Raw genomic sequence first — 25256 nt, forward strand, 5'->3', positions numbered from 1 at the left:
TATTACTTGAAGTGCACTACCTGGTATAAAAACTTCTTCATTTGTATTACATAACACGCACATGAAAAGCAGCCTAATCCAGAATGCAATTAACATTTTTAATAACAATAAATACTCCTCGGATAAGTGGTCGGCTGGCCGATAATTAGAAATTGGTGGATCTATGGCCATCCCTCAAGACAGACACATGCTGACGTTACTGCAGGTTATCTGGTATTGGGAATCATTCCTGAAGCATAAACAAGCCAGGGAGATAGGCTGGCTGCCCTCCAACAGCCTGTCTCCTCAATTTTACAGGCCTCTTTTCCCCTTTCAGCCAATTCAGCCCCAAATATCGATCAGCAGAGAGAGAGAGAGAGAGAAATTGAAAGAAAGAGATGGGTAGAAAAAAACGGAAAGAGGGGGGATTGAGAGATGGGATGGAGAGAGGGAGAGAGCGGAAATGGAGGCCAAAGAGGTTAGGCATGTGTGTAAGTTGTAGAAAGTTTTTCAGCACATTTCGCACGCGCACACAACCACGTGACACGAGCAGAAGATGGTGGAGACTGTAGAAGAGCACAACAAAGCAGGTGGGAAAAGGATGAGAGATTGTGTTGTGTCTCAGTCCCTCGCAAACAGACGTCTGATACCGAAAGCCGTGGCGCCTTAATCAGATCATTAACCCAAAGACCGTTGACCTAAGAAGAATGCTCCGTGATCCCTGACTGAGACGCGGAGCATTAAGGAGGCTTCTGGATGATTGCTTCAGAATTATGGGACCGCAGAACGTAGGCAGGCGGGCTTGTGGGCATAAATGAAGCCACAACCGCATTTCTGTGATACATTATTCTCATAAGTTCTCTCAGCTTTTATTGGACTCTTTACACTCCTGCCCCCACCGCTTGGACTCCACTGTACTGTATGTAATCTGACAAGAGGCTTCAAGGGCTTGATTCGATTACACGAAATGAAATTACAACACATTCGATGCGCAAAAGCACTCTGCCTTATCAAAAGGACCAATTGGAGCGCTGCTTAAAGAAGTGCCAGATGTTATACGGCGAATGGCTCGGAATGATCTTATGGCCAATCAGCAACGGTGCATCCTCCAGCGGCGAGCGAGGGGGCGGAGAGGTAAAAAAGTGGCAAGTCAAAAGCCAGGCTGTACATAGTTTTACACACTATAAAATATTCATTTGCTAAGTGGTACAGCATTTTGCCCTTTGAGAGGTTCATGCATTGTTTAGGCAGCGGAGCAGAGGAGAAGGAGGCTGGATGGTGGTGGAGGAAGTGCACGGTAATGGGGCCAAACAGGAGTGCTGATTTATGTGCACAGTCACCGAGGTAAAAGCGAAAAAGAGGGACAGTAAAAAGGGGGAAGAAGCTGCGTTTCACCAATGCTCTATCTCCAAAAGCAGTTCACCTCCTCTGCACTGCACCGTGTTTGGCCCAGCTATCGCTGCACAAAAAAGTGTTCGTGACATGCTGAGAGCTTCAACGAGGCCACGGTTCAACTTCTCCTAAAATGCATCTACTATATTTTTAATTGCGTGTGTTCGCAACTGTCGATTAAGCCGAAGATGAAAAGCCACCTCTGGGACTGCTAGCATCACTGACTGATTCGCAGTATGTGCTTCTGACAGGCGTGCAGCCTCTCTGTCTCAATGGGAACCGTGCGATACCGGCACGGCGGCCTCGTGGAACCCTCTCACAGCCTTAACGCTAAGGTTATGTCAAGCATCAAGCAACATAAGAATGAAAACCGAGGCTAGGCAAAGACCGCGACAGGCTCAAACTGAATTCTCTAAACGCTGTTGGTGGGTTAAAGCATTGTCAGCAGATTTACCTCCCACTGTCTGTATACCAGAACCCCCCCCCCACAGGCCTGTAATGCAGTTGCCCCTCCCTGCAGCCACAATAGTGTAGGCTAATGTTTGGACCCGAAGTGGTCACCACATTCCCGGCAAACACAACCCAATCTTTAACCTCTTTACAGTGTGCATGATATACTTTGCAAGCAGGGGCCAAGGTTTTATCCATTATGAATGAGACCCATATTACTCTAGGCATTAGCAATGTATGAGCTGGGCTTTAGAAACACAAGGTCTGGGGTTTTTTCTGCCTGCTTCCCCACCACTCCTTCTTTGCCATACTTTTTTTTCCTCCTTCCCAGCCACGTGCTGCTGCTCTCACACAGCCTCCCATGGATGCCCTGACTTCTGCCTGACAGCTCATCTGGCCGAGCCCGGCCTGTCCAATCGGCAGCTTCGCGAATGCGGCGAGTTTGAAGAGGCAGGACCGCGCCCGCGGCTAAAGCTCTCCACTGATCTCGGCTTCGCCCGCTCTCCAGCTCACCGCTCCTAACCTGGCCGACCCTTGACTCAGCTCCATCGCTCGCACTTCACTGTCTTCCTCGGTCTGATCTCGGTGCATCCACAGTCTTTGTGATAGTATCTGATTTCCCAAGGCCAGCCGGCTGAAACTTTAATGAAATGTAAGCATGAAGAAAAAGGAGCAACATCACGACTGAATATGTTCTATTCTTACAATCCCCATAGCTTACAGCTTTCGATACATATTTCATAATATCGTGGGTTGTTTAGTTTGCTGGAAAAAGTCAGACTGCGACAGCATGTTGCCAACATGTGTTGCGAACAGTTTAATTTCATTCCACGACTCCTTCCTCGCCCGATCTAAGCAACAAATCAATGCGGGCAGAGCTGGCGACGGCGCGATTGTGATGACTGGAGCATCTTTTACTGCTTACTTTTAGAATTCTGGCGGTGTGTAGTTAGGTGGGAAGATGGAGCAAGCGTTCCCAGTGGGGCCTGGGACTCCTCAGGGCTGCAGCCCTCATCTCCACCTCCTCTTTCCATTCCCTACTGTGGGACAACGAGATTACAAATGCCCCCGGGGATAGCCCAGCTCCCGGCAGGCGCCACGGTCCCCTGCTGGCTGCTTCAATATCCCTCTCTGGTCCTAACATGGGTCAGCCTGATAAAAATTATGTCTCATTTATAAATGAACAAAGCAATGTGCTGAAGCCATTAACCTCTAGTATAGTGTTGCTTCGCATTACTAGACAACTGCAGTGTAATTACTGAGCAACACGGCTCAGACGTGGTGGATATGTGCGGTTTCAGAGCCCATTAATAGTTAAATGTACAGAATGTTATTAGCTACAAGGTAGAATATGAGCGCTTTCCCCATGTTGTCCCCGTGTAAAAAGGAAATTAACATAGTTTCAGCTGCGTTTCAGCCACAACAAATAACGCAGGACAGGAAGGAGTGCGGTGAGCAGCCGAGCGGCAAGAGGCCTGGACGAGGCCTATTATGACAGGAAGCTCGACTCATCAGCCATTCAGGGTGCGGTAAGAGGAGACATAAATCAATGGTGTGCCAATTATGACACCACACTGAGCTGTGTGAGTGCAGGGAATTAGCCGCACAAATCTCAGTATCAGGTTCAGTAGATGGGCTGCTCTGGACCGGGGAGGCAACGCCGAGGAAGCACCGCGGGGAGGAGAGACGGGGAGGGAAGGAGGGGAGAGCAGAAGTAAACACTGAAATGTGAGGAAACTCATTAGGGTTGATAAGGAAAAAGCAGTTATCTCTTTAGGTCGTTTTCAGCCTATAAAAACAGTATCGTACATGGATGGGGCGGAAAAAGGCTCTGTGCAAGCCCCCGTTGTCAAGTGCTCACTGAACCACACAAAACCATTTGAGGTGAATACTGTAAGACTGTAGTCGCCACACATCAAGCACAGTTCTCATATTTCATTCTCTCACACTGAGATTTCTCTCTTACAAACATTAAACTTCACCTGACACCTCCCCCACTACACACTCACACGCAGCCTCGCGTAGTGCAATCAAGCAGGCATCTGAGGCGGGCTCTGGGATGCTGGGAGCGCAGGTTTGAGGCAGGCGGCGGCAGCTTTCAGCTGGGCCCGAACACGACGCCTTGACACCGCCGCGTACGCAGCTGTATCCCAGAACTTAGATTCTGATTAAATGGAAACAGAACAGCCCATTAAAGTCATTAACATACATCTCGAGTATGCGTGGAGGGGGATGTGCACCAAGGGGTGTGCGCGCACAGTAATGTAGCGCATATATTAAGAAAAGATCCGCAGATAGGACTTGAAAGAGCATATCTTGCGAAAAGCTTATATATATTATTTATCACTCAGACATCAAAAAGGAGACTTTGTAATGACCTTTTTAATTCATATGCAAAGGTAATGCAGATTCTGAAAATGGAAATCCACCGAGAAGCGCAGGCGCAAGAGGCTGCAGCCTGACTGTCCTGGCCTGGCCTGGCATGCGTTTCCATTTCACAGCTGCCAGTATCTTTAATTTAATGTCACAGTGGATATGGTACCGCTTTATCTCACGGCCTATCGCGAAGCACATACGCCTCTTTAACTTTCGAGCTTAAGATGTGGTAGTTATCTGGCTTGTGTGGGGGAAAAAGGAAAAGAAGAATACGTGACTAACGTTTAGTAACATTTAGGCACAAACTCATCGACAGGACTCTTCGTGATGGAAACAGTATTAAGTTTTCAGATTTTTTTTTCTTCATTTTCTTTTTTTAATAAAGAAAAAAAAAATCTAATAGCGTAAGACATTATCCAAGTTCTATTAGATCATCCTTTGCAGCATTTATCAAACACGTCCCTCTTAAGTCTCAAACCACTACTAAAATCCTCCATTAAAAACGCCATGCATGGCATTAAGACAATCTACTAATCTGCAGTTCTTGACGTACCCGTTTTTTTATTATCATGATGGATTTACCAGCGAGCAGTTTTCTAAACATACACATTTCAGAGAAGCCCGTAAGCTGTGGTGACATCTTCCCAAATATAAGATTTGAACACAGAAGTTTGATTTTAAAACCTCTTCCCTGCTGTCGTCACGTGGATGAAAATCCCAGCTATTACCAGGTCTGTCCCTTCCAGAGCTTTTCAATTTTTGAAATTCACTCATTTTTAAATGCCAATTTCCCCTCTCTCATCTTCTCGCTGTGACAAACATTAACATATAGTGAAATTCTGACCGGCTGTCAAAGATGGCAGATGGGGATGTATTTCTGATCGCTCGTCGCCTCCGGTCCACACGCTGGGGAGCGGCCAGAAGCCAGATATTCCCAGTGAGCCTCTCGGGTCAGACTCCACCGTGCGGGTGCATACTCAAGTCATCGGGCGAGGAGGTTTGTTGCCTGCGATCCCTGCTGATTTTGGTTTCTGCTCATTGGCTGATAAATCGCGGAAGTTTTAATTGTACGCTGACCTTGACGAAATGAACGGACATCATTTATCAATTAGGAGTGCAATGGGGTGATGTAGGGAGAAAGTGTCTGCTGACAGAATTATTTTTCATCTCATCTTTGGCTCAGTCAGCTCTACACTGTACACCTTTAAAAGGGTTGAAACAATTTTCATCTTGCAGTGATGATGGTGTGTTTTTTTATTGCTATCGCATTTTTTTTTCTCGCTCATAAAATCCCTCCCCTCGGTACGATCTGCCGCTGTTTACCAAGTATAATTCAAAAGGAGGAAAAAAAATAAAGAAAGAAATGTAAAAATTGAGAGAGAGCTGGTATGACCAGCCTAATCTGTGCGTGGGCGCTTCACTGTGCTTGCACAGTATGGCTTTTCATGACATGAACATCAAATCCCCAGAGAATACAGCTGCCATGATGAGATGTGTTTTTATGGGGATTTAGGCTCCGGAAGAGAGATTTGAGTATTACCTATTGTCAAAAATGTGCAATGTTAGGAGAGCTGCAGCAATGGAGGATGGGGATATTAAACGGGCCTGTTAATGTTTTACACAGTGTTGTTGATGCTCCTGCAGACCTGTAAAGTCTCGACAATAACTCTCGCTGTTGAGTGGTGCAGGACACTTATTGAATGGTGGCGAGTGGGAGGTGCATGAAAGAAGATAATTCTGCTCTTCTGAGGGTTTGAAGCGGTTGCATCCCCCCCACCTCCACCCTCATCGGCCGTTTCTTAGCGAGAGCAGTCTAGCATGCAAAGGGACATCGTTTTTCATCCCTCACAAAAGGCTCAGTGAGCCCTGTCTTTAACCAGCTAACAACAGACCAGACTCGCCTTTAGTTCTTCAGACATCCAAATGCTGGCGGCGTTCGTTTTCAGCCAGGCGTCAGAGAATCGGCTCGGACCAGTTTTCTAACCCGGAGTGCAGTCCGGCAACGCACCCAGATAGATTGTGTGACCACGAGCCAGAGAAGCCCAGCGCCGACCTTTTGAATGGTGGGCTGCCATTCTCAAACACCGGGCCCCAGATTGACTTCGCCCTCAGCCAGATGAGAGAGCCTGCTCATGTGTGAACGGCTCTGACTGCTTGCATGGGCTCGCAGATCCAAATGCCCCGCAGGTCTGAGGGAGCATTTTACAGCCTGTTTAACAGTAACTTCAAAAATCCCCCTGTCCCATTTTTTTTTCCACAAAGAGATTTCTCAGACATCAGGCCTTGGTTGCTGATTGCCTCTGAACGTGGTGTTGATTAAAAAGTCAGCATTGTTCAGGCTTTCTTGTTTTCTCTTTCTTGTGGATCCTGGGAGTACAAACAGCTCGATAGGCTGCGTGTGAAAGTCTTCGGGCCTTGTGTCTGACGAGGAACCCGCGGTGAGAGAGAGGATGGGGCCTGCTCGCCCAGCTTTTGGAATCCAATAAAGTACTTTATTTCAGGGCTGGGGCCGACGTGAGGCTAATCTTTGATCTGAACTGGAAGCTGAGGGCTCCGGAGTGGGCCACGCCGCCCGATTATTTATGGGAACTTCAAAGGTTCCGCTGATCACACTTGTGTCTCTTATCTAGCGAGAGAGAAACAGCCACAACAACAAAAAGTGACTTTGCAAAGAGAGTGGAAATTCAGAGCACGGAGAGGAAGGTGGGATAAAGGCGTAAGCATTTGAAATAGAAGGGGGAAGGGTTTGGTGGGGCTCTGCGGGGAGATCTCCAGATTAGGATGATCAGACCGATGTATACGGGCCATCTGCCTGGGAACGCGCCTCCGACTCCGGCCGAGAGACAGTTGGACCCGAGGAGGATAAGTATTGCTCCTCCTCCCCTCTCCGTTCTCATGGAAGAGAGGGAACCCTGCTCTCCTTTCCCCACCTGCCTCTCGCCATCTCCCTCACTTCCTCTCCACTGCTCCCCCTCCATCCCTCCTTCCACTATCACCGCCGCCACCTCCACATCACATCAGAAATGTGACTGGCCTCAAACTGCTGACTTGCTCACAGTCCATTGAGTTTCCTCTCCTTATCAAATTACAGCCACCTCAATAACCCACTCGCTGCAGCACGCCGGAAGAAATGAGGTTTTCTCCACCGCCCGCCCCTGGCACTGCACTCTTTCCCTTGCTTTTTTCTCCTCTCGCATTTTTCTTTCAAAAACAGCAGACAGGGTGAAGAAGGGGGGTGTAAAGAGGACGGCGGGGGGGTTGATGTGAATGTCGGCGTGTATTTTCGAGGGGGCGTAAGTTCCTAATGTTTCGTACGATGTGTGGAGGGGATAGGGACGGCCCTTCGCCTGCTGCACACTGCCGATTTGCAGACACGGGCAAAAGTCCAGATGGCGCCCACCTTCCGGAAATGCATGTTTTACTTCCACCCCAACAAGTGCAGCGCCGCAGCGGCCCACCAAGACCCCTTTTTTCTGCCACCTGTCCTCGAAAACAGGCCGACGTGCCCGCTGTCGTCTTCCCTCCTTACCCCCGTTCGAAAGAGAGCCGCCGCTATCTTGCTGGAGAAGGTGACACAGTCTCATCACCTGTTCTCTACCTGCAATGAGAGAACTTTGGGGAGCCTACGAAACGGACCAAGCAAGGTCATCCATCTCATTTTGCGAGCGAAGCTGCTGTTATTACAAAGTCAAAATGAAAAGCCTCATCCCCGGGTCAGCTGTCTGACAGGTGATGGATGTCATTTAACCTTCCCAGCAGCTGGTTACTGGTTCAGATACCAAAGCAAATATGGTTGAAAACACCTCTCCCAGCCCAGATCCATTTTCTCCTGATGTGACATCGAAGAGTAATTGATTTATTTTTAACATCGGCGGCGTCGATGTTTTTTGAGGTCGTAATTGCGCCGGCGTTAGTGCATGCAAATGAGAGTTCGGATGAATTTACAGGAACTTGTGCACACCTCCCCTGCACACGCTGCTCCTCCGATGTGAATTAACATCAATATTTATCTTAGTTCTATTATCCAATTCTTACCTCATTCACATGCTAATTGCTACAATTACCATTAAATAAGGGCCCCAGTTCAGAGGAAATAACCTGCTGCTGAGCACTTGAATCACTGACTCGTCACCTGTGTGCACAAAATGCATACACACCTACACAGGCACAGCCAGAGAGGAAAAGAAGAAACAGGAGGTATGCTAACATCTGCCTCGCGGTGGGTTTTTAAACCTCAAACTACCTGACAAAACTACAGTGCAGCCACGAGTCGAGACGCGTTTTGGGGAGCTCTTCCTGTCAGTGGCATCGCGAGTGGTTCTCTGAAACAAGGAGACAGCAAGAATAACTGATTGCAAGAGGAGCCCAAATTGAGAATGAACACTCATGTATAATGATTGGATGCAACCCAGGGAGGGTTAACATGAAAGCCCAGCAGAGTGCCAGCCCCAGTTACCTGCAGAGCCGCAGTCAATGCGCTCTGCCTTCACCTGTTTTATTGGAGACGACGCCGGCGTGTCAGTGACAGCGAATGTCCAAGTTGAGTGCGAGTAGATTAGATTAACTCCCCTGTGAAAGAGCCTTGTCTGCTTCCATTGTGCATCCTGTCTAGTTAAAACGACACAGGTATGCCATAGCAATAAGCAGGTGCGCTGACATCAGAGTCGTGTTGGGAACGCTGACACTGATTGGAAAACCTATAGAGTATTCTTCAAACGCAAACACACGGCTGACGTGCAGCTTCCACCGGCCCTTGAGCAACACTCTTACGCTAAGATCAAGAGAGTGATTCTTAACTGCCGCTGGGGGATAAACTGTACTGTGCTACACCCACTGGACTCTGCGCGCGGTCCCTTAAGGGGGGTTTGGCTGTGCAAAGACATCCATTTTTTAAATGGTGGAAGACAGCAGGAAGGTGTTATTGAAAAAGGCCTCATGAGGAGGAAAGTCTAGAGGCACTGACTGCAACCAAAATAAAGGCCTAAAACCTAACTGGATAGAGACACAGAGCTCAGTGCTAACTGAGTTGTAAACTTCCATTGCCCCGGGGTGCAGCCATATTCTGCTCATCAGATCAGCCTGTAACACAGGAGGGTGAATTCAGACGTCGTCAAGAAGACAAAAAGAATAAAAGCAGAAAGGAGCAGAAGGTGAAGAGTGAAAACAAAGAAAACCCAGATCTTCTGGCTCGCGCACTTTAATTGCAGTTGAAAGTTTTTCAGAGAAAACGTGATCCAAAGATGCTGAAGATCTTTCTTCGTGTGCAAAAAGTTTCTCCGTTCCAGTGCATACAGAGGGCTAACCTCGCTCTAACAGAAATATGCATGAATAATGATTACCAGCGTCAGAGCTGCCTTCAGGTCCGGCCCCACGCACACACCGCACAATCAGGGGAGCTGATGACCTTTGCTGATGGCAGAATACCTCAAAGCGAAGGCCTTGGAGTCGTAAAGTAGTAGACACCCCACGCGAGATCTATTAGTTTGCTCTTTTGTCTGTAATAATCCTGACAGAACAAATAATACGCAGGCACATTCAGAGCAAAATCATTCAAAGCGATGCTTTGGGAACGAACGTGAAAATAAATTCTGTTTCGATAAATCGACCGCGCTCGCAGGGGCTGAAGTGAACGGAGGCCGTGGAGTGGATGGATACCACGGAGCGCTGTCTGTCTTACGCACACAAACCTCCCTCGTAAATTATCTCGAGCAATGTAGAATTTATGAGGCAGAGATATCTCACTGCCAGCCTATCATTTCCATGGCTCTGTCACCGTAATTCTCTCCAAAACTGCCCAAACCCATAGATAAAAATGGACACTGCAGCTGCAGATGAAAAAGTGCAAAGAGGCGAAAATGGACAATAAGCCAGTCTGGATGAAGAGACTGTGGGATTTCTTTTTTTTTTTCTGACTCAAGTGACCGCTGCATCTGGTAAAAGCGAGCAGGAAACATGCAGAAAGAGAGCAGAGGAGAGGACAAGTGTGACAATTAGAATTTGCTCTGTTTACGTTGCGTGAAATCAAGTGTCGGGGGAATCTGGCCAATTGGAAGATGAGTCAAATTGCCAGGCATAGGCTGCTTACATCTTTACCTCAGCTGGCGCGGCTCCTCTGCTCGACAATGGCTCTTACCTTTTGAAATATGTGTTTGTGTTTCCCTGTGTCAGTGGGAGTGTATGTGAGTGTGTGTGAAGAGATTTGGGGGAGCTTTTAGAGCGCTATCATAGAGTAGGTGGAGGACGGTGGAGTGTATCAGAGAGGGCAGTCCGCACATGCTGCCCTGTGAGATTGGATTCTCACCCATGAAATGTAAGCACACAGAAAAACGCTCGGCAGCAACAACCTCCAATTTACACAGCAATTTTCCACTCACTCGCGACAGAACCAAATCGCATTTGTCTCCCTGCCGTTGATACCACGCCGCCCTAGAATTTCATTCATATCCAGTTAATTAGCACTTTTGCGCCGGGCACCAGAAAGAGCAATCATTGGACAAAATATGCAGAGTAATTTATTACAGTTTATTACAGTTCATTGAGGAAGACGGAACGTGTTGGATATTAGAATGATTACTTGTATTCGCGCTGATAGCAGTCGGCGTGACAGGAAGACGCCAAAACAACAAAAAAAAAGTTATTTACCAAAAACAGCTGGACAGATAAATTAGGCCCTTTCTCTACATGACAGTATCTCCCCGACTGCAGTGTTTCAACATTTCTGGGTGAAAAGCGACGTCTCTCAAGCTTTACTCCCTCCTTTGAAAACGTTAATTGCTATTCATTACTCGCTATTGCTGAATGATAACAATGTTGGGAGTTACAATTCTGAGTCATTAAATTAGCAGGAAGGGGCTGAATAGGAGGGGTGGGCAATAGAAAATCCTCATCCCCGTTAAGCCTCGCCTCTGTGTTTAAAGGGTCGCTTCATCCAAATTGGATTTTTTTTACTAATCTTTAGTAGTATCTACCCATGCAGATTTCTCCTGTTCGATTTGGCTACCACGGGCGTTACTAGACATAAAACCACCGGGGCACAACTGAAATTGCACTTTTTTGCCCCCCTTGGTGGATTAAAATCTGCTATATGGACTTCCTTTGCTTAGCTTGCTGTTACTGCCGTTGTCCTGCTGCTGCAACAGTAACAATAGCTACAGGTTTTAATAAAGATGTATTTTTATCGTAGCCTAGAATTTCCAGATTTGTGTTTTAGGCTTCAAATCAGAGAAAACTGGACTAAACTGAGTGAAGAAATAAGAAAATGAAATAATTCGAGGCAGCTATTTATATGCAAAGTATAAAATATAGCAAGTAAAAGTGTCTTGGGTTTAACATCTTTTTCATTTCATCATTAAGTTAGTCTGGATGCGTGTTTCACAGGTGTCAACACGCTCGTGCTGCTTTGTCATTCCTAGACCAAAAAAACCCCTCGTCTTTTACACAGCAGCACAGGAGATCGATACGGGGGGACGTGCCCCGCTAAAAGGGGTCTAGCGATGCTGATGACTTCTCATGTAACGCAATAATACAGGATCTACTTTTACTTGAGCTGCTCAAAATACTGAAAAAAGAAAGATTATAAATGTTATAAGCAATCAGTCTTTGCCAAAAGAAAATCTGGTTAATACAATGAGTCTGCTGTCCACATTTTTCTGTCATGTCTTTTGTATAAATTGGTTCCATTAGTAACAGGAAGAAGATAATATTCACCTTCCTTTTATTGACTTGCAAAGAAATTTCTCAAAAGTTGGACAAAGAAATAAAAAAAGAAGCTGTTTTAATAAAAATCCCATGTTTGAAAAATTTTCTTTTATGTAGTTTGAAAATATTTTTGCTTAATATGGTCTGCGGCGAATGTGAATTACTGGCCAGAGGAATTAGACGGAGAGGTTGAAGTGCACAGTTGGCATACAAAGCAAAGGTCTTTAATGGAGCCGACCGATCCACTGAGTCTAGATTTCTGGTGCCAAAGCTGGTAACAAATATTAGAGTGTGGAAAAACTAAAAATCAATATACTGGTCGGCTGCGACGACGAGCAGGCTTCAAAACGATGGGACGGGGAAATAAGAAGAAGAAATGTGGAAAACATATCAGAAAATGCCTTTTTGTGACACGTGCGTTTCAATGACGTCATAAAGTATTATTTGGAGTTCAAACTTGGAACAAAAAAAGCCAAATCAAAATAACAGCTGATCAGCTAATTGGTTCATGCCTGAATGAAGGTTGTCTGTAAGTCCAAACTACCAAATGTGACTATATGTGCAAACCTATCAGCTAGTAATTAAAAGTTAACCAGACTCATCGTGTCTGAATGGTACAGATTTATATTTTGCTTTCTTACAAACAAAAGAAGGAAACTGCTGTTATTTCCACAGCCTCGTAGCACCGCTTCTAAAGTATCTGCATTACATCCAAAAACAACCAACTAAGCAACAAAATGTTATACAGACAACACACGCACTGATCCTGATGTAGCTGCGATAGGCCCACACGTGCACGTCAGTCAGCCTCGAGTCTTTAACACTGAAGCCCAGGTGGTTTCCATTCCTAGCCGGCAGGGACGGATATTGGAGACAAACATTAAATTTGTCAGCTATTGTTCTGCGATGTGTTAAATCTGTAGCGTAAAACGATCCCTTCAGGCGGTGAAAGTAATTACACAAACACTGTCGACCCCCTTCTAAGTTTTACCTCCATAGGTATCGTGGCTGCTTTATGTAAAACGATGCAGGTACGCACCGATGCCGCCATTTACGCGCGCTTTAAATCTACCAAATCACAGCTTCACCCGCCTCTAACGTATATAATGTCCAGTGCACGAGCTTCAAACACATTAACACTGTGACACGTCTCCTTGGAAAACCCAGGATTTCTGCTGTTGCATTTACAGAGACAGCAAAATATCACTAAAAGTAAGAGAGATGGAAAAAAACGACATTTTTCTCAGTGTAATTTACTTGAACTGACCCATTAGGCCAAAACACAGTCAACCTGACACCGACCCTCGCCATCACCGCTAATGCAGCACCCGCCCGGCAGCAGCGGCCGACATCGACGCTTTCACGCTGCTTGTGAACATTCCTTCATTAAAGTGGCCGCGCTCGCCTCCGTCTCTGCACAAAAACACCGCTCGCTCGCAAACACACACCGCGAGGTGGACGCGCGCGCGCCCGTGAAGGCTGTAATCTGTAATTTGTAAGTTCCATTTGTTTTTAACACACACCAAAGCAGTGGTCCTGTGGGACCTAATAAAACCTCATAAGCACATGGAGAGGAAGCCCGAGGCGCTGCTCTTTCCCACAGATCTCACCTTGATAGATGATTTTAGAAAAACACAGAGGCGTGCTCCACTAACAAAGTGCTGCGAGAAAAAGCAGTGATATTTAGACTCTCCATGTAAGGAGAAGAAAAGCGAGGAGGAGGAAGAGGAGGAGGAGGAGGGAGGGCGGCTCTGATTTGAGGTAAATTACATGAGCTTCTCTCCTTTCTTACCGATTACCCAAAGCAGAAGCAGAGTAATCAGCGAGATACCTGTTTGGCTGCCTGCGAGGAAAGAGGCAAAACAACGGTTTTTTCTCTCCTACTGCTCACGCAGTGCAGAGCTGAGATTAACTAAAGCAAAAGGTCCCATTTTTTATTTAAAAGTCCATCCCACAGTCGTTCGTATCGCAGTGGTAAAAACGAGTAGCCGGTGGAGGAACCCCGGCCATTACTTTATATGACTTCAGGTCTCTAAAAACGAACGTGCCATAACCAGCAATTTCAGATGTCCAGCTCTGCATCCCAGAAATAATAATAATAATAATGATAATAAAAGGGCTCATTTAATTTTGGGAAACAAAAACAATTACGAGCCTGCCTGAGCGGAGGTCAGCTCCCCTCTGTGGCATCTTGGTTTCATTTCAGAATACCTGTAGACTTTTTCAAGGAGAACTTGAAATCAATTTCAAGGCCCATTTAATTTTATACACGCGTACATGCTGACCCACAACAGCATAGTTCAAATATTGATCTTCTTTAGCGGGTGACCCAGGGTGCCTCTTAGTAGTCAAAAACAGCAGCACGAGTGCATCCTTTAAAAATGAAACGCTGAGACCGGGAGGAGGCGGCGAGGGGAGAGAAACTTCTTTCTGACGTGAGGAATCGTTTCCCCAAACTTGGCTCCCGTGCATCGTGCTCGCTGCTCCGACGAAGACGGATAATGACCTTTTGAAAAACAAAATTTGAGTGTTTGTCTGGAGATCTGTTTGTCAGCGTGCCTTCTGGCAGTGGCGAAAACACGCTCGCAGGAGCACAAGGAGAACTGTAATAATGCTTTGCTGTTCACCACTGCCATTAAGCTGCTGGTGATAAAAAGGTGCGGTGCTTTTAATGGCTTGTGATGGCTTTTTTTTTTTTCTTTCCGCTCTCACTCGTACGGCCACTCTGTTAACTCAGCACACAGGGTAATACGTCTCATTTGAGAGGATCCCGCCGCGAGGAGAATGCTTGAAGGACAGTGTGAGAGTGACACCACATTATAAACATAATAATCACAGCTGGCTAAGATACTGCAGTAAAGAAATAATTGGACTCAAGCTGGTCTGGCTGCTTAAGCATTTTAGCGTGCCATTTGTAGAAATAGAAAAACCTCAGGTCAGGTTTTATTCTCAGGGATAAAAAAAGAGGCTGCAAACAGTTTCTACTGCGAGGTTATCCCCCTGTCTTTATGCTGCTCTGACTGTATGAGCTGGTGTGTGTGTGTGTGTGTGTGTGTGTGTGTGTGAGTGTGTGTGTGAGAGAGAGTGATGTAGTTAGAGCTCCTGCAGTGTAAAGACAGGGAGGCGTCGTGTTGTGCGTCTTGTCTTTCTCCCTCTCGGCGTCTCCTCCACCTGCTCAGGCTCGCTTTGGCCTGAAGGAGCACTCGGGAGAACCGAGAGGCTGAGATTCCTGTGCTGTATTAAGTGGCCTGGGTGGGAAATACTGCAGTAGAGCAGCAGAGCAACCGGCAGCCTTTATTCTAACCTCTGTGTCTTTCTATCGTAACAAGAATCAAGAGAAAATCTCAGAGTTTAGACAACATCCAAAGGGTGGTGAGTTTTTCACGTTGGATTAGCAGGTAGCACAGAAAACACCACCTGTGGTATCATATTTCCTCATTTCTGTGCATTGCACACCAGTAAATGTTTAGCACAGATGTTAATTAAAAGCTTCATTAGATATTTGCCTCCGTCTAAAAAAAAAAAAGAAAAAAAGCGACGGCTAATTATTGCGAGGTGAGGACATTTGCGACTGCAGCTTTGTTTTCCAGAAGTTGAGTATATTAGCATGAGCGGCACCGTGAATGCTAATTTACTGACACTACAGGTCCAGAGCACTCCAAGCTAACGCTCACCATTAATGACTGGGAGATATTTAGCATTATTGGCAAAATGTAAATACACATTTATCGATGCGCTGCACGGCCCCGTGCATGCAGAGCCCTGCACCATCCACCTACAGATGACAACAGTTCCTCACGGGGAGGCAAATAAATAGAGATATGTCAGCTCAAATATGTACGTTCGCATTAAAAATACAGTCAGACTCCCAGTGGAGAAGTCTTTGTTGGTGAGTAAACCTATTGCACTGTTTGTGCCATTCTTCTATACAGGGAACAAATTTAATTTTGTTCCATTTACAAAGGTCTAGTGGAGTAAGACGGTGGGTAGCCTTAAGAAATACACACACACACACAGCCTGACTGTGAAGTCTCTGTGAAGAACAAGGCAGCACTCGCTCACACACCAAATGAAATTTCAAAATAAACGACTGAGCTGTGATTTACAATTCTCCTCCGGGGCAGAGAAAAGTGAGAAAACATTTCAATCAGTCCCTCCGCCTTTGTTATGCTGCTATGAATCAGCTGTTTAAGGGACAAAACAGCTGAACAGCGGCGAGAGAAAGACTCTGAATGATTTCACACCAAAACACTGAACATATTGAGAGGTATATTCTAGAGCCCATGAAATTGGGTTTAAAGTTTTTTTGATTTGTGCCTGATTGAATCTGAGTGAATTGTGCTCAGCTAAAACTGACTGAAAAACAACAAAGCTGGCGTCGCCTTGTGATATAATGGAATATTTCAAATACACAGTTTATCTATAGAAACACAACAAATGAGAATCAGATAGCCGGTGAAAGCAGATCCCTAATCACAACATCTGGGTTTGGCTTGCAGGTGTTTTTTGTGCTTTTCTTCTTGTTAACAATTTTCCTAAAAGATTAAAACCGACGACGCGTTCGTCCATCTTTCTAGGCTTTTACACGAGATGAGTTGGGTCACAGCGATTCTGAAGGTGGACATCTTTCAACAAATTAGTCCGGGGGCCATTTTCAGTGGGTTTATGGGAGCAAAGGGGTAAACACAAACAAAAAGCTAGATTAATAATAAGGAATATTAAGGACAATAGGACAAAAAATATGATTCGTTGGCATTAAGAGCCACGGCTGTTGTGTTTTAACCCCTATTTCCCCCAAGATGTCGTGGGGGAGGTGGCAGGCCCGCCGAGTCATTGGCCTTGACTCACTTCTCAGACTCGTCTCCAATGTGCCCACACGGGCCTAACGAGAGCCCACGTAGAGACAAAAACCTATTAGTCCTCCCCAGTTACAGACAGCATCTCCATTTACAGCTGTCAATAGTACAGCTTGGCCTACAATAATTATCCCCCAGGAAGGAGCCGTCTCTGCACGGTGCGCATTAGCCCGTCCCCGAGAGACCACCAACCTGAATCCTTCGATATCTAAAGTCCCCCTGAATAGTGGCGCTTTGGGAGGCAGGATCAAGGCCCGAACTGAGGGGGGAAGTGTGTCACGAGTATTCCCACTACTCTCCTCTCTGCATTCCTCGCCTTTAACCAGATTTATCAGTGTGTGAGTGTGTGTGTGTGTGTGTGTGAGCAGGGAGAGAGTCGGTACCAGTGCAGGCGTAAAAAGAGATCAGCGTGAGTAGGAAGAGGAGAGGAGGAGGAGGAGGAGGCCGCTGAAACCAGAGAGCCCGGGCAATTCCTCGCAGGATCCACCGACATGAAAGGATCGCCTCTTCGAGGTGACCTAACCGTTTAGAGCGATACCAAAGCCGTGTACAGTTAAGGGGGAAATTCAAAACACCCGGCCCGAAGAAGCCACAAAAAAGAAATCAATAGATGCAACAATAACAATAGACACCGGCAGAGTGGAATGCCACGATAGAAAATCCAATTACAAATCAAAGGAAGACATTTTTAGAACACGGGAGATCTCGAGATAAGTCTGAGGCAAAGACGGGAGAGAGATGTGACATCAAGACAATAAGAACGGCTGCTTTTTTCCTCTTTAGACATAAGTGACGCCGAGCTTCCCGCCCAACAGCACCGTCTTAGATAATAGAGTTACATTTACGAGCGTCGCCATATGCCCACCCAGCGCCTGGTAAATAGAAAATCCATGAGATGCCATGTTTTTATGACTCTGAAGACAGCTACTAACTACCACCAGCAAACCTGAGCTACCCCCGTTAGCTTCAGCTTGTACCATAAATATATTTATACTTTAATACGGGCCTACAGCGGTGAGCACTGCATCCCATAAAAGTCTCACCACACTGTAATTCATAACTCCTTCAATATCCAGCGCCATAACTCACGAAACGAGCCCCTACAATACAAATTGAGGGTAGAGGAAAAGTGACATCATCCTGCGGAAGGATGAAGCCGGCACCCCGTGTGGCGGAGAAACTCTCCCCGTGTCGCGGAGGAGGAAAGGCCCTTCAGCGGTGGTGTGATACTGCCACTTTTTGTGCGCGCGCGTGTGTAATCAGAAGCCCACAGTTCTCCCACCACACTGCAGGGAGTCTCTCCTTGTGTTAATGAAAACAAACATTTAGCCGGGATTTATATGCACCGCAGCCGACTACAAAGAGCATCAAAGCAAGCTGCCTGAGAACACACACCCAAACACTGCTGCACACAAATAAAGGCAAGGTATGCTTTGCTAATCTTTTATGTAATAAACTCCTGTCTTCCTGTGATATCATGCAGCACCATGTTCACACATAATAAGCAAAGCTGTTCGGAGCCCAACTTAATACAGTGTCTTATTTGAAATGCAAACAAACTGTGAGGCAGAGGCTATCACCTCAATCTATTCCCCTTCTGTTCGCTGGCTGTCATCTTACACGAGCCGATGCTGCAGCTCTGCACTGTGGCGAAGGGGAGGAAGCGGGAGAGTGTCGGTGGCGGGGGGAGGAGGAGGAGAGGGGAGAGGCGGGGGAACACAGGCGGCATGCTACGAAGGATGGGTGATGTGGGGGAGAGACGCTGGCCACGGTGTGACTCAGAGGGTTGCTTCCTCTCACAGCGCTGCAGGGCGAGGATTTACCGCAAAGAAGAAGAAAAAAAGAAATAAACAGAAAAGAAAAAAGGAACAAAAGCTGCTGATACATTAAAGGGATTTGAAACAAAAAGGGGGATGTTTCATGAAAATAGCACACAGGAAGTTTCAATTTCAGCTCTGACTTGGACTTTAAAGGAATCCACTGTGGACCAAAACACACGCGCGCACACGCGCGCACACACGCACGCACACACGCACTCGAGAGGCTCGGTGCTCGTCCCGAGGATTTGGAGGTAACAGGATGTAGTGGAAGGTAGATGCACCTAAACTCGCTCGTGTTACATCGTGCTCGCTTGTGGAAAGGCGCTCAGAAGGATCCACGTGACGTATCGAGACATTTAAGGTTGTGGTTGTCAAAGCGTTTTTGTCCCCTCAAATTTGCAATAAGCGATAACGAACATTTAACCATTATTCGAGTTTTTGGAGGCGGCTTTGGCTTCCTCCACAGTTTGCGTGTGCTGATGACACCTGGCTGTCCACATGCCCTGCACCCCCACTACTCCCCCCCTCCCTCCCTCCCAATCACAGCCCGGCTGGTGGGGTGTGCCCACTCTGGACAGATGGGTGGGAGGTGGTGAGGGCCATTACCGTGATGGCGTTGGGGAGAAAGTGGGAGGAATACGGCTCAAAACGGGAGATTGAAAGCAGGATTTTCCGGCGCCGTTATTTCCCCTCAATCACTGCAGTAACACACTCTGTTTACAGCAACACATGGTGCCAGTAGTAAAAACAGAATTGGACGCTCGACACCAACCCCCCCCCATCATCCCACCACTAACGGCGTTCCCGCCCCCAACTCGCTGAATTAAAACATGTGAATTATTCAGCAGATAGACAGGCGCACGGGCTCTTAAGAGTCACCTTGTTGTTGATTTTTTCACCTCCCTTCAGAAGATTGCAGTCTTCAGGTTTCACAAAACAAGGGGATCAGTGACAGAATCAATTTCCAAAGGAGGATGGCAAACACACTCGCGCACACGCACAAAAAGGGAAAATCAATGTTAATTTGCTGAGAGATATAATTATTCAAAGTGTTGCCACTACGAGAAAAATTAAGGGGTGAAGAATGAGGCGCTTGCTTTGTTAAATTTAAACAAATCTCACAGTGAGAGCAGTTTTAGTTTAAACCTCAATGTGTGTTTTAAACAAATAGAGATTTTCTGTTGCCTGTAACCACATGAAATCAAAGGATTATACGGCAAGGATAGTCCAAAAAAGGAGATGACCAAGAAATGTGGACTTTTTCTTTTAGAAGCTCATAACAAAAATAAACTGCACACATTGCAATAATAATTCAAATAGGAGCGATCTCGTGTCATCACTGCTTTGTTCGTTACTCCTCAAAGCCCTCGAAGCTCTAACTTCCTAAATTCTGGGTTAAAATTAAATGTCTTAAAGATTCATGTGGAATGTGATTTTAGCAAACACAGGCAGGGATCAGACTGGGTAACACATGCACAACTACCACATGTAGATAAATGAGGAGTGTTTTTTGCAGTCAGCTACAGAAAAAGTTGGCATCTACTTGCATAAAAAATCTGAGATAAAGAAGCAATTTTTAAAAGGAATTTTCCCATTTAAAAACACAACTAACTGTAAAATTGCCTCATCTTTGCAGCACAGAAGTGACAGAGCACAACAGACTGACCGAGAAAACATTTCCAAGCACAATGAGTCATGAAGCGACTGTTGTACACAAACGCTGCGTGCTCCCACGTCACAGCGACTGCTAATTCACTGCTTTAATTTCACTCAAAAAAGGGAGGCACTGGAGAGAGAAGAGGAAGACGGGAGGCGATGAAGAGCGGGACGGTTCAGAGGGTAGAATTAAAGGAGGTGATCCCCGCTCCACCTCCGCCTCCTGCCCCCCTCTTTCTACTCCTCAAAGGCAGGCTGAGGGTCAAGGGTTAGGCGGGTGAAAGTACTCTGAGTAACAGCACAAAGCGAGCGCGATGCCGTCACGTGCTGCCGAGGAGCGCACGGAGAGACGAAAAGGGATGCAGAGCGAGGGAGAGGGGAGAGAGAGCGAGGGTCGACGAAGCGAGCATCATTCAGTCTTACCTCGGGCAGGTAGAGGAAGGCAGGGGGACACTGGAGCGAGTGAGGTAGCATCCCGGAGCCGGAGAGCAGGAGGCAGCCAGAGTTGGCCATGGAGCTCAGCGTGGGGTGACGGGACGCTTTGCGCATTTAGCAGGGAGATCCTTTTGCTCTACTCTCTTCTTCTCTCTCTCTCTTTCTCTGGCTCGCTCGCTCCCACTCACTCTCTCTCTCTCTCTCTCTCCCTCCTCGGATCAGTTCCCTTCCTCTGCCTCCTCTTGCCTTTTAAATTTCCCTTTTGCTGGCTTTTGTGTCGCTATTGAAGATGTAGCAGGGAGGCGAGCGGTGCGCAGACAATGTGCATGTTCCACGTTTATCACTATTGCACTCTCTCTCTCTCACGCTCGCTCTCTCTCTCTCGGTCTCTGCCGATCTCTCTCTCTCCCCTTTTCTCTCGCTCACTATCCCTGGCGCGACTCTGTTTACTTTGTGTGCGATAAAAGCCAACATAAGCATTCAGACACAGAAGGGGAGGTTCTGTGCAAGCTCGGGAGGAGGAGGAGGGGTTGAAGAGCCGACAGGGGGTTGGGTAGGTTAGGGTGGGGGTATGAAAGAGGTGCTGGTAGAATGAAAGGGGGGGAGGGGGGGGTACTGATGAAGCCCCTGGTGGATTCATACATCAAACGGGCTGGCTGAATAGCAGAGGGGATGTGAATGACATTAGAACAGCTGATCCTGGGCATTAGCACCTCGTGGGACACTGCATGCTGCCTTTTAATTGCGGCCCCCCCATCCCGCAAAAGCACACATAAACACACACCCCCCCTCGGTGGTCGGGCAGCACCTCCCTCTCCTCCGCCTGTGCGTGCGTGCGCGCTCAAGGACATAAACCGCACGGCACGTATAGCAGAACTATCCGTAAAGCCAGGGGAAAGTGCATTTACACAAAAACAGGCTGTGATTAGGCCCAGTCGTGACATCCCTCTTCATCTACTCAGCTGTAAACATGCATTCAGCCAAGCATGTACTGTAGAGCACGCTAAACTGTACAAGAAAAACAACTTCGAGCTTCCTTTTAATGTATTTTTCTGATTAATTCTCTTTGATACTGCTTTAAAAGAAGCAGACAAAGAGAATGCACAAGATGTATTCATTACATCACGGGCACCAGTTGGGTATAGAGATCGAAGTCAGAGGGGGGAAAAGCAAGAAATCCAGCTTGAATGTTATCCAACGCAGCCCTGGATTCAGACCCTTGATGTTTCAGCAGAGAAAGGCAGAACTCGGGTCATCGACTGGGTTTGGCCAAATGTGTTTACTCTCGAGACATCCAAAACATTTGATATATTTAGAAATTTGTCTAATAATGTTCTCTCTGTGAATTTAAGTTATTCCTGCCATCAATAACATGCAAGGTTAGATTCTCCAAAGGGGCTTTGACCAGTGCACATGCCTAGAACTGATGCTGGTTCTTAATCCCAATACCAAGAATGGGTTTAATGCAATTTCCCTACAAGGATCAATCACGAATAACTTAACTTAGCTAATTCAGCTTAACCTTATTCCAAATATTTGTGAACCTCTGGAGAAACTGAAGGCATGGATGTAGTATGATCCAGACTGACATTAAACCATTAAACTCTTTACTGGATTTTTGTCTTTTGGGTTCTTCTTGCGATCGACTGTTATGCTCATAGCTTTGGATTTTCAACAGAAGACAATAGGAGTTCCTTAGACATGGATAACATGAGGGATGCTGCCTTCATGTGAAGGCCCGGAACTGTATTGGAAAAAGGTGACGAGCACGGATCAGGCTTAAGGCTGTCAATGCTGAAAATCAATGATTCGAAGCATCAATTGATCCGACTCTAATTCTATGAGTCGAGCATTCGTTTATCCACAAGACAGAACGTTCTGTGCTCGTGGTTGACTAATGAGAAGCTGAATCTGAGGTGCAGTGATTCTCTTCATTTAGAAGTACCGGCCAAAGCTTTGCTTTCAAAGAAGGTGGCCTTGTGGATCATTTGTGTGTAGCGCAGGTCCGGTGTAGCAGAAAGTGAGTGACTGAGGGTGTAAGATGTAACATTACCAGCACTTAGCTGCAGCATTGTGAAGTGCATGCTAATAGAGGTGATTAAGTGATTGTAATCAGCTGCAAAGTGTTTAGAGATGCCTGAGTTTCAGTGTAACAGTTATCTGATTGTTGTGTAGCGTGTTGGGTGCCCCATAAGAAAGGAAATAAAGGTCCAGTTCATGTAGCATTGTGGCACTTTCTCTTCCTGCCTCGTCTTCATCGCAGCAGAGTCGGTCCGAACAGTAAAGGTTACCAGTTAACGAGACAGGCTAGAGCAAAGTAACAGCAGCGTTTTGAACTTTCAAAGAACTTTTAAAAAGTTAATGCAAATTGTCTGAGCAAACGCTAAAACACGTCATTGTACGGACAAAGACTTGAAAATGGAAATCATAGAAGGCGATTCAATCAGTAGATATATTTATAAGAATCGTCTAGATTTTTTTCGGGGTCAACATGGGGGGTGGTCATTGAAACAGCTACCCGCTGCACCCGTGGTGTCACTGCTTCACTCGACTAACACGAAGGTAGAGAAAACCCAACATGACCAAAAGAACTGTAAATATAATACCAACATACAACAACGCATTATGAACCCAGAACCCTCCAAAACAATTTCACAAACCCTACGCAACAATAGACGGCTATTTTTATATTATTATTTTTAAAACAATAAGACTGCTTACCATTATCTGAGTAAATGTTCCTTTATTTTGTCCAATAAGTAAATAAAGGAACAAATTTTCTATTTTTTCTCAACAGACAAATTAGTGAGTCTGGAGCAGACCTAGCTAGAACATGTATCCATGTGTGCCTCTTTCTACTAAAGTTTCACACAGTTATTGAGTTGTATCGTTATAATCAGCATGTATATTTGTTCATGCCCATTTCATGCTAAGAAGCAGCTCTGCTTGCTTAATGCTCTGATCTACACAATGCATACGCAGATCTACAAAGTTCTGCTATTCCCATTTTTCTGCACGTACATTACCTGATGTGTCACCTTCTAGGTTTGGTGTTGTGGCCGTAATGACAGTAATAATTGGGTCCTGCTGTGGGAGACACAACACGGCGGCAGAGGAGAATTAACTCTCTCTGGGACACTCCCTCTGCAGATTAAATAATTCCAAGCAGCCACAGGGGGATAGTTGACCTGTAATTACATATTCGGTCGTGTATTTCGCTAACTTCAAAGAGAAAAACGAAATAATAGAAAAATCATTAAATGAAATAAGTACTCACCTTTATTGGTAGTCATCTTCATTACCAATATACACGCTTTGTCTGCATAATTGGCCTGACTGTTTGATGCAAAGACCGGTCCTCGCTGATATCTGGGCGTGCTTTAGGATTAACAGTTTGGCATCGCCTGCTACAGATGGGGATCCATCTCTCCGTCCCTCCTCTATGTGTTTTCCATCTCTTGCTTTTTGGCTCCTTTTTTTTGTCTTTCTTTTTTCTGTATCTGTCTGTCTCACCCAGTTAATAATTCAAATGAGCACTGCCAGATCACTCCCTTCAAAGGGAGTTTCTGGAACGTTCTCAACGGTGCCTTTTCTTTATGTCATGTGAAATCAAAGCCCTCAAACAGCAGAGATATCCTCAGTTAACTCCGCACACTGCTGCTCTGCCAATTAAAGAAAGATCAACAACTGCAGCGAACGGCTCATAGTTGATCACAAAAAGAAAAAAAAAAAGTGATCTTAATCATCATGATCAGTTTTGTCACCATCACCCTTCGTCTTCCTCCATTTCTTCCTTCAAGTGCAATCACCACATTGCTGTGGCAGGCCCGTAATAATCAGCGTAATGATTATTACCACAATCACCATCATCATCACTGTCACCGTCGCCTCTGTCACGTCTTTGCCCGCCTCTGTTACCGTCCTGTTAAAGACCACGATTTACCCTCTGAGTCCGGACTTGTGTTTGATTGTCATTAAGTCAGCAGGCGCGCGGGATTTTGCAGGTGTGTGCACATTTCTGTCGAGTCTCCGCTCTGGGCTCGTTTCGGGCAATGCGAGCTTTAAAATGTGTGTTCAATCTCCTTCAAAAGCATCTCCTCTGTCTTTGTATATGAGCCCGTGTTTGTCTTTTGAGCCGGCGCTACGTTAATGTGCTCCTCCAAGAAAGGTTGAAAGCAGCAGTTCTTGCAGTAAAAAGCCATCACGTGCACTGGGAGCACACTCAGCAATAATCAAAGGCAATACAAGCGGCGACTAATGGGGCCCAAACGATTGGCGGCGCACTCCAGTTCGCCGCTGTTTATCGTATGACCGCTGATCAATAGAGCACACTCACACTAATCATCATAAGAGATGACTGTTTATTTCCCTTAACTCCATCACTCTGACAGTGGGTGAAGACACATACTTCGCTGACCAGTATCAATAAGTATAAAATACTGCATTAAGGTATTCAAAAATATCTGCAACTTTACACTTTACTTTGCATTTTTAATTTATATTCAAACATATTTTATAAAGCAAAGCCGGAGGTAATTGTATATTTGTCGAGTCACTGTAACGTATAAATCGTTGGTGTGTAATGACTCTTCCA

At 46.1% G+C, this 25256-nt stretch overlaps 1 protein-coding gene across 11 annotated transcripts in view; it reads right to left on the minus strand.

The window, feature by feature from the left end:
• The window catches only part of LOC146388024 (RNA binding protein fox-1 homolog 3-like), a 428590-nt gene that overhangs the window by 77422 nt on the left and 325912 nt on the right, over positions 1 to 25256 (minus strand). The window contains exon 1 of one of the 11 annotated variants that reach the window (XM_084925111.1): positions 20651 to 21111. The exons of the other annotated variants lie outside the window; for them this stretch is intronic. Coding sequence (XP_084781237.1) covers positions 20651 to 20776 — 126 coding nt within the window. The 5' untranslated portion in view covers positions 20777 to 21111. Of the gene's footprint in view, positions 1 to 20650; positions 21112 to 25256 lie in introns of those variants that run through there. 11 annotated transcript variants of the gene reach the window in all.

This window comes from Perissodus microlepis, chromosome 4 (genome assembly GCF_051167445.1).
Source record: "Perissodus microlepis isolate ML-2025 ecotype Zambia chromosome 4, ASM5116744v1, whole genome shotgun sequence".
NCBI lineage: Eukaryota > Metazoa > Chordata > Actinopteri > Cichliformes > Cichlidae > Perissodus > Perissodus microlepis.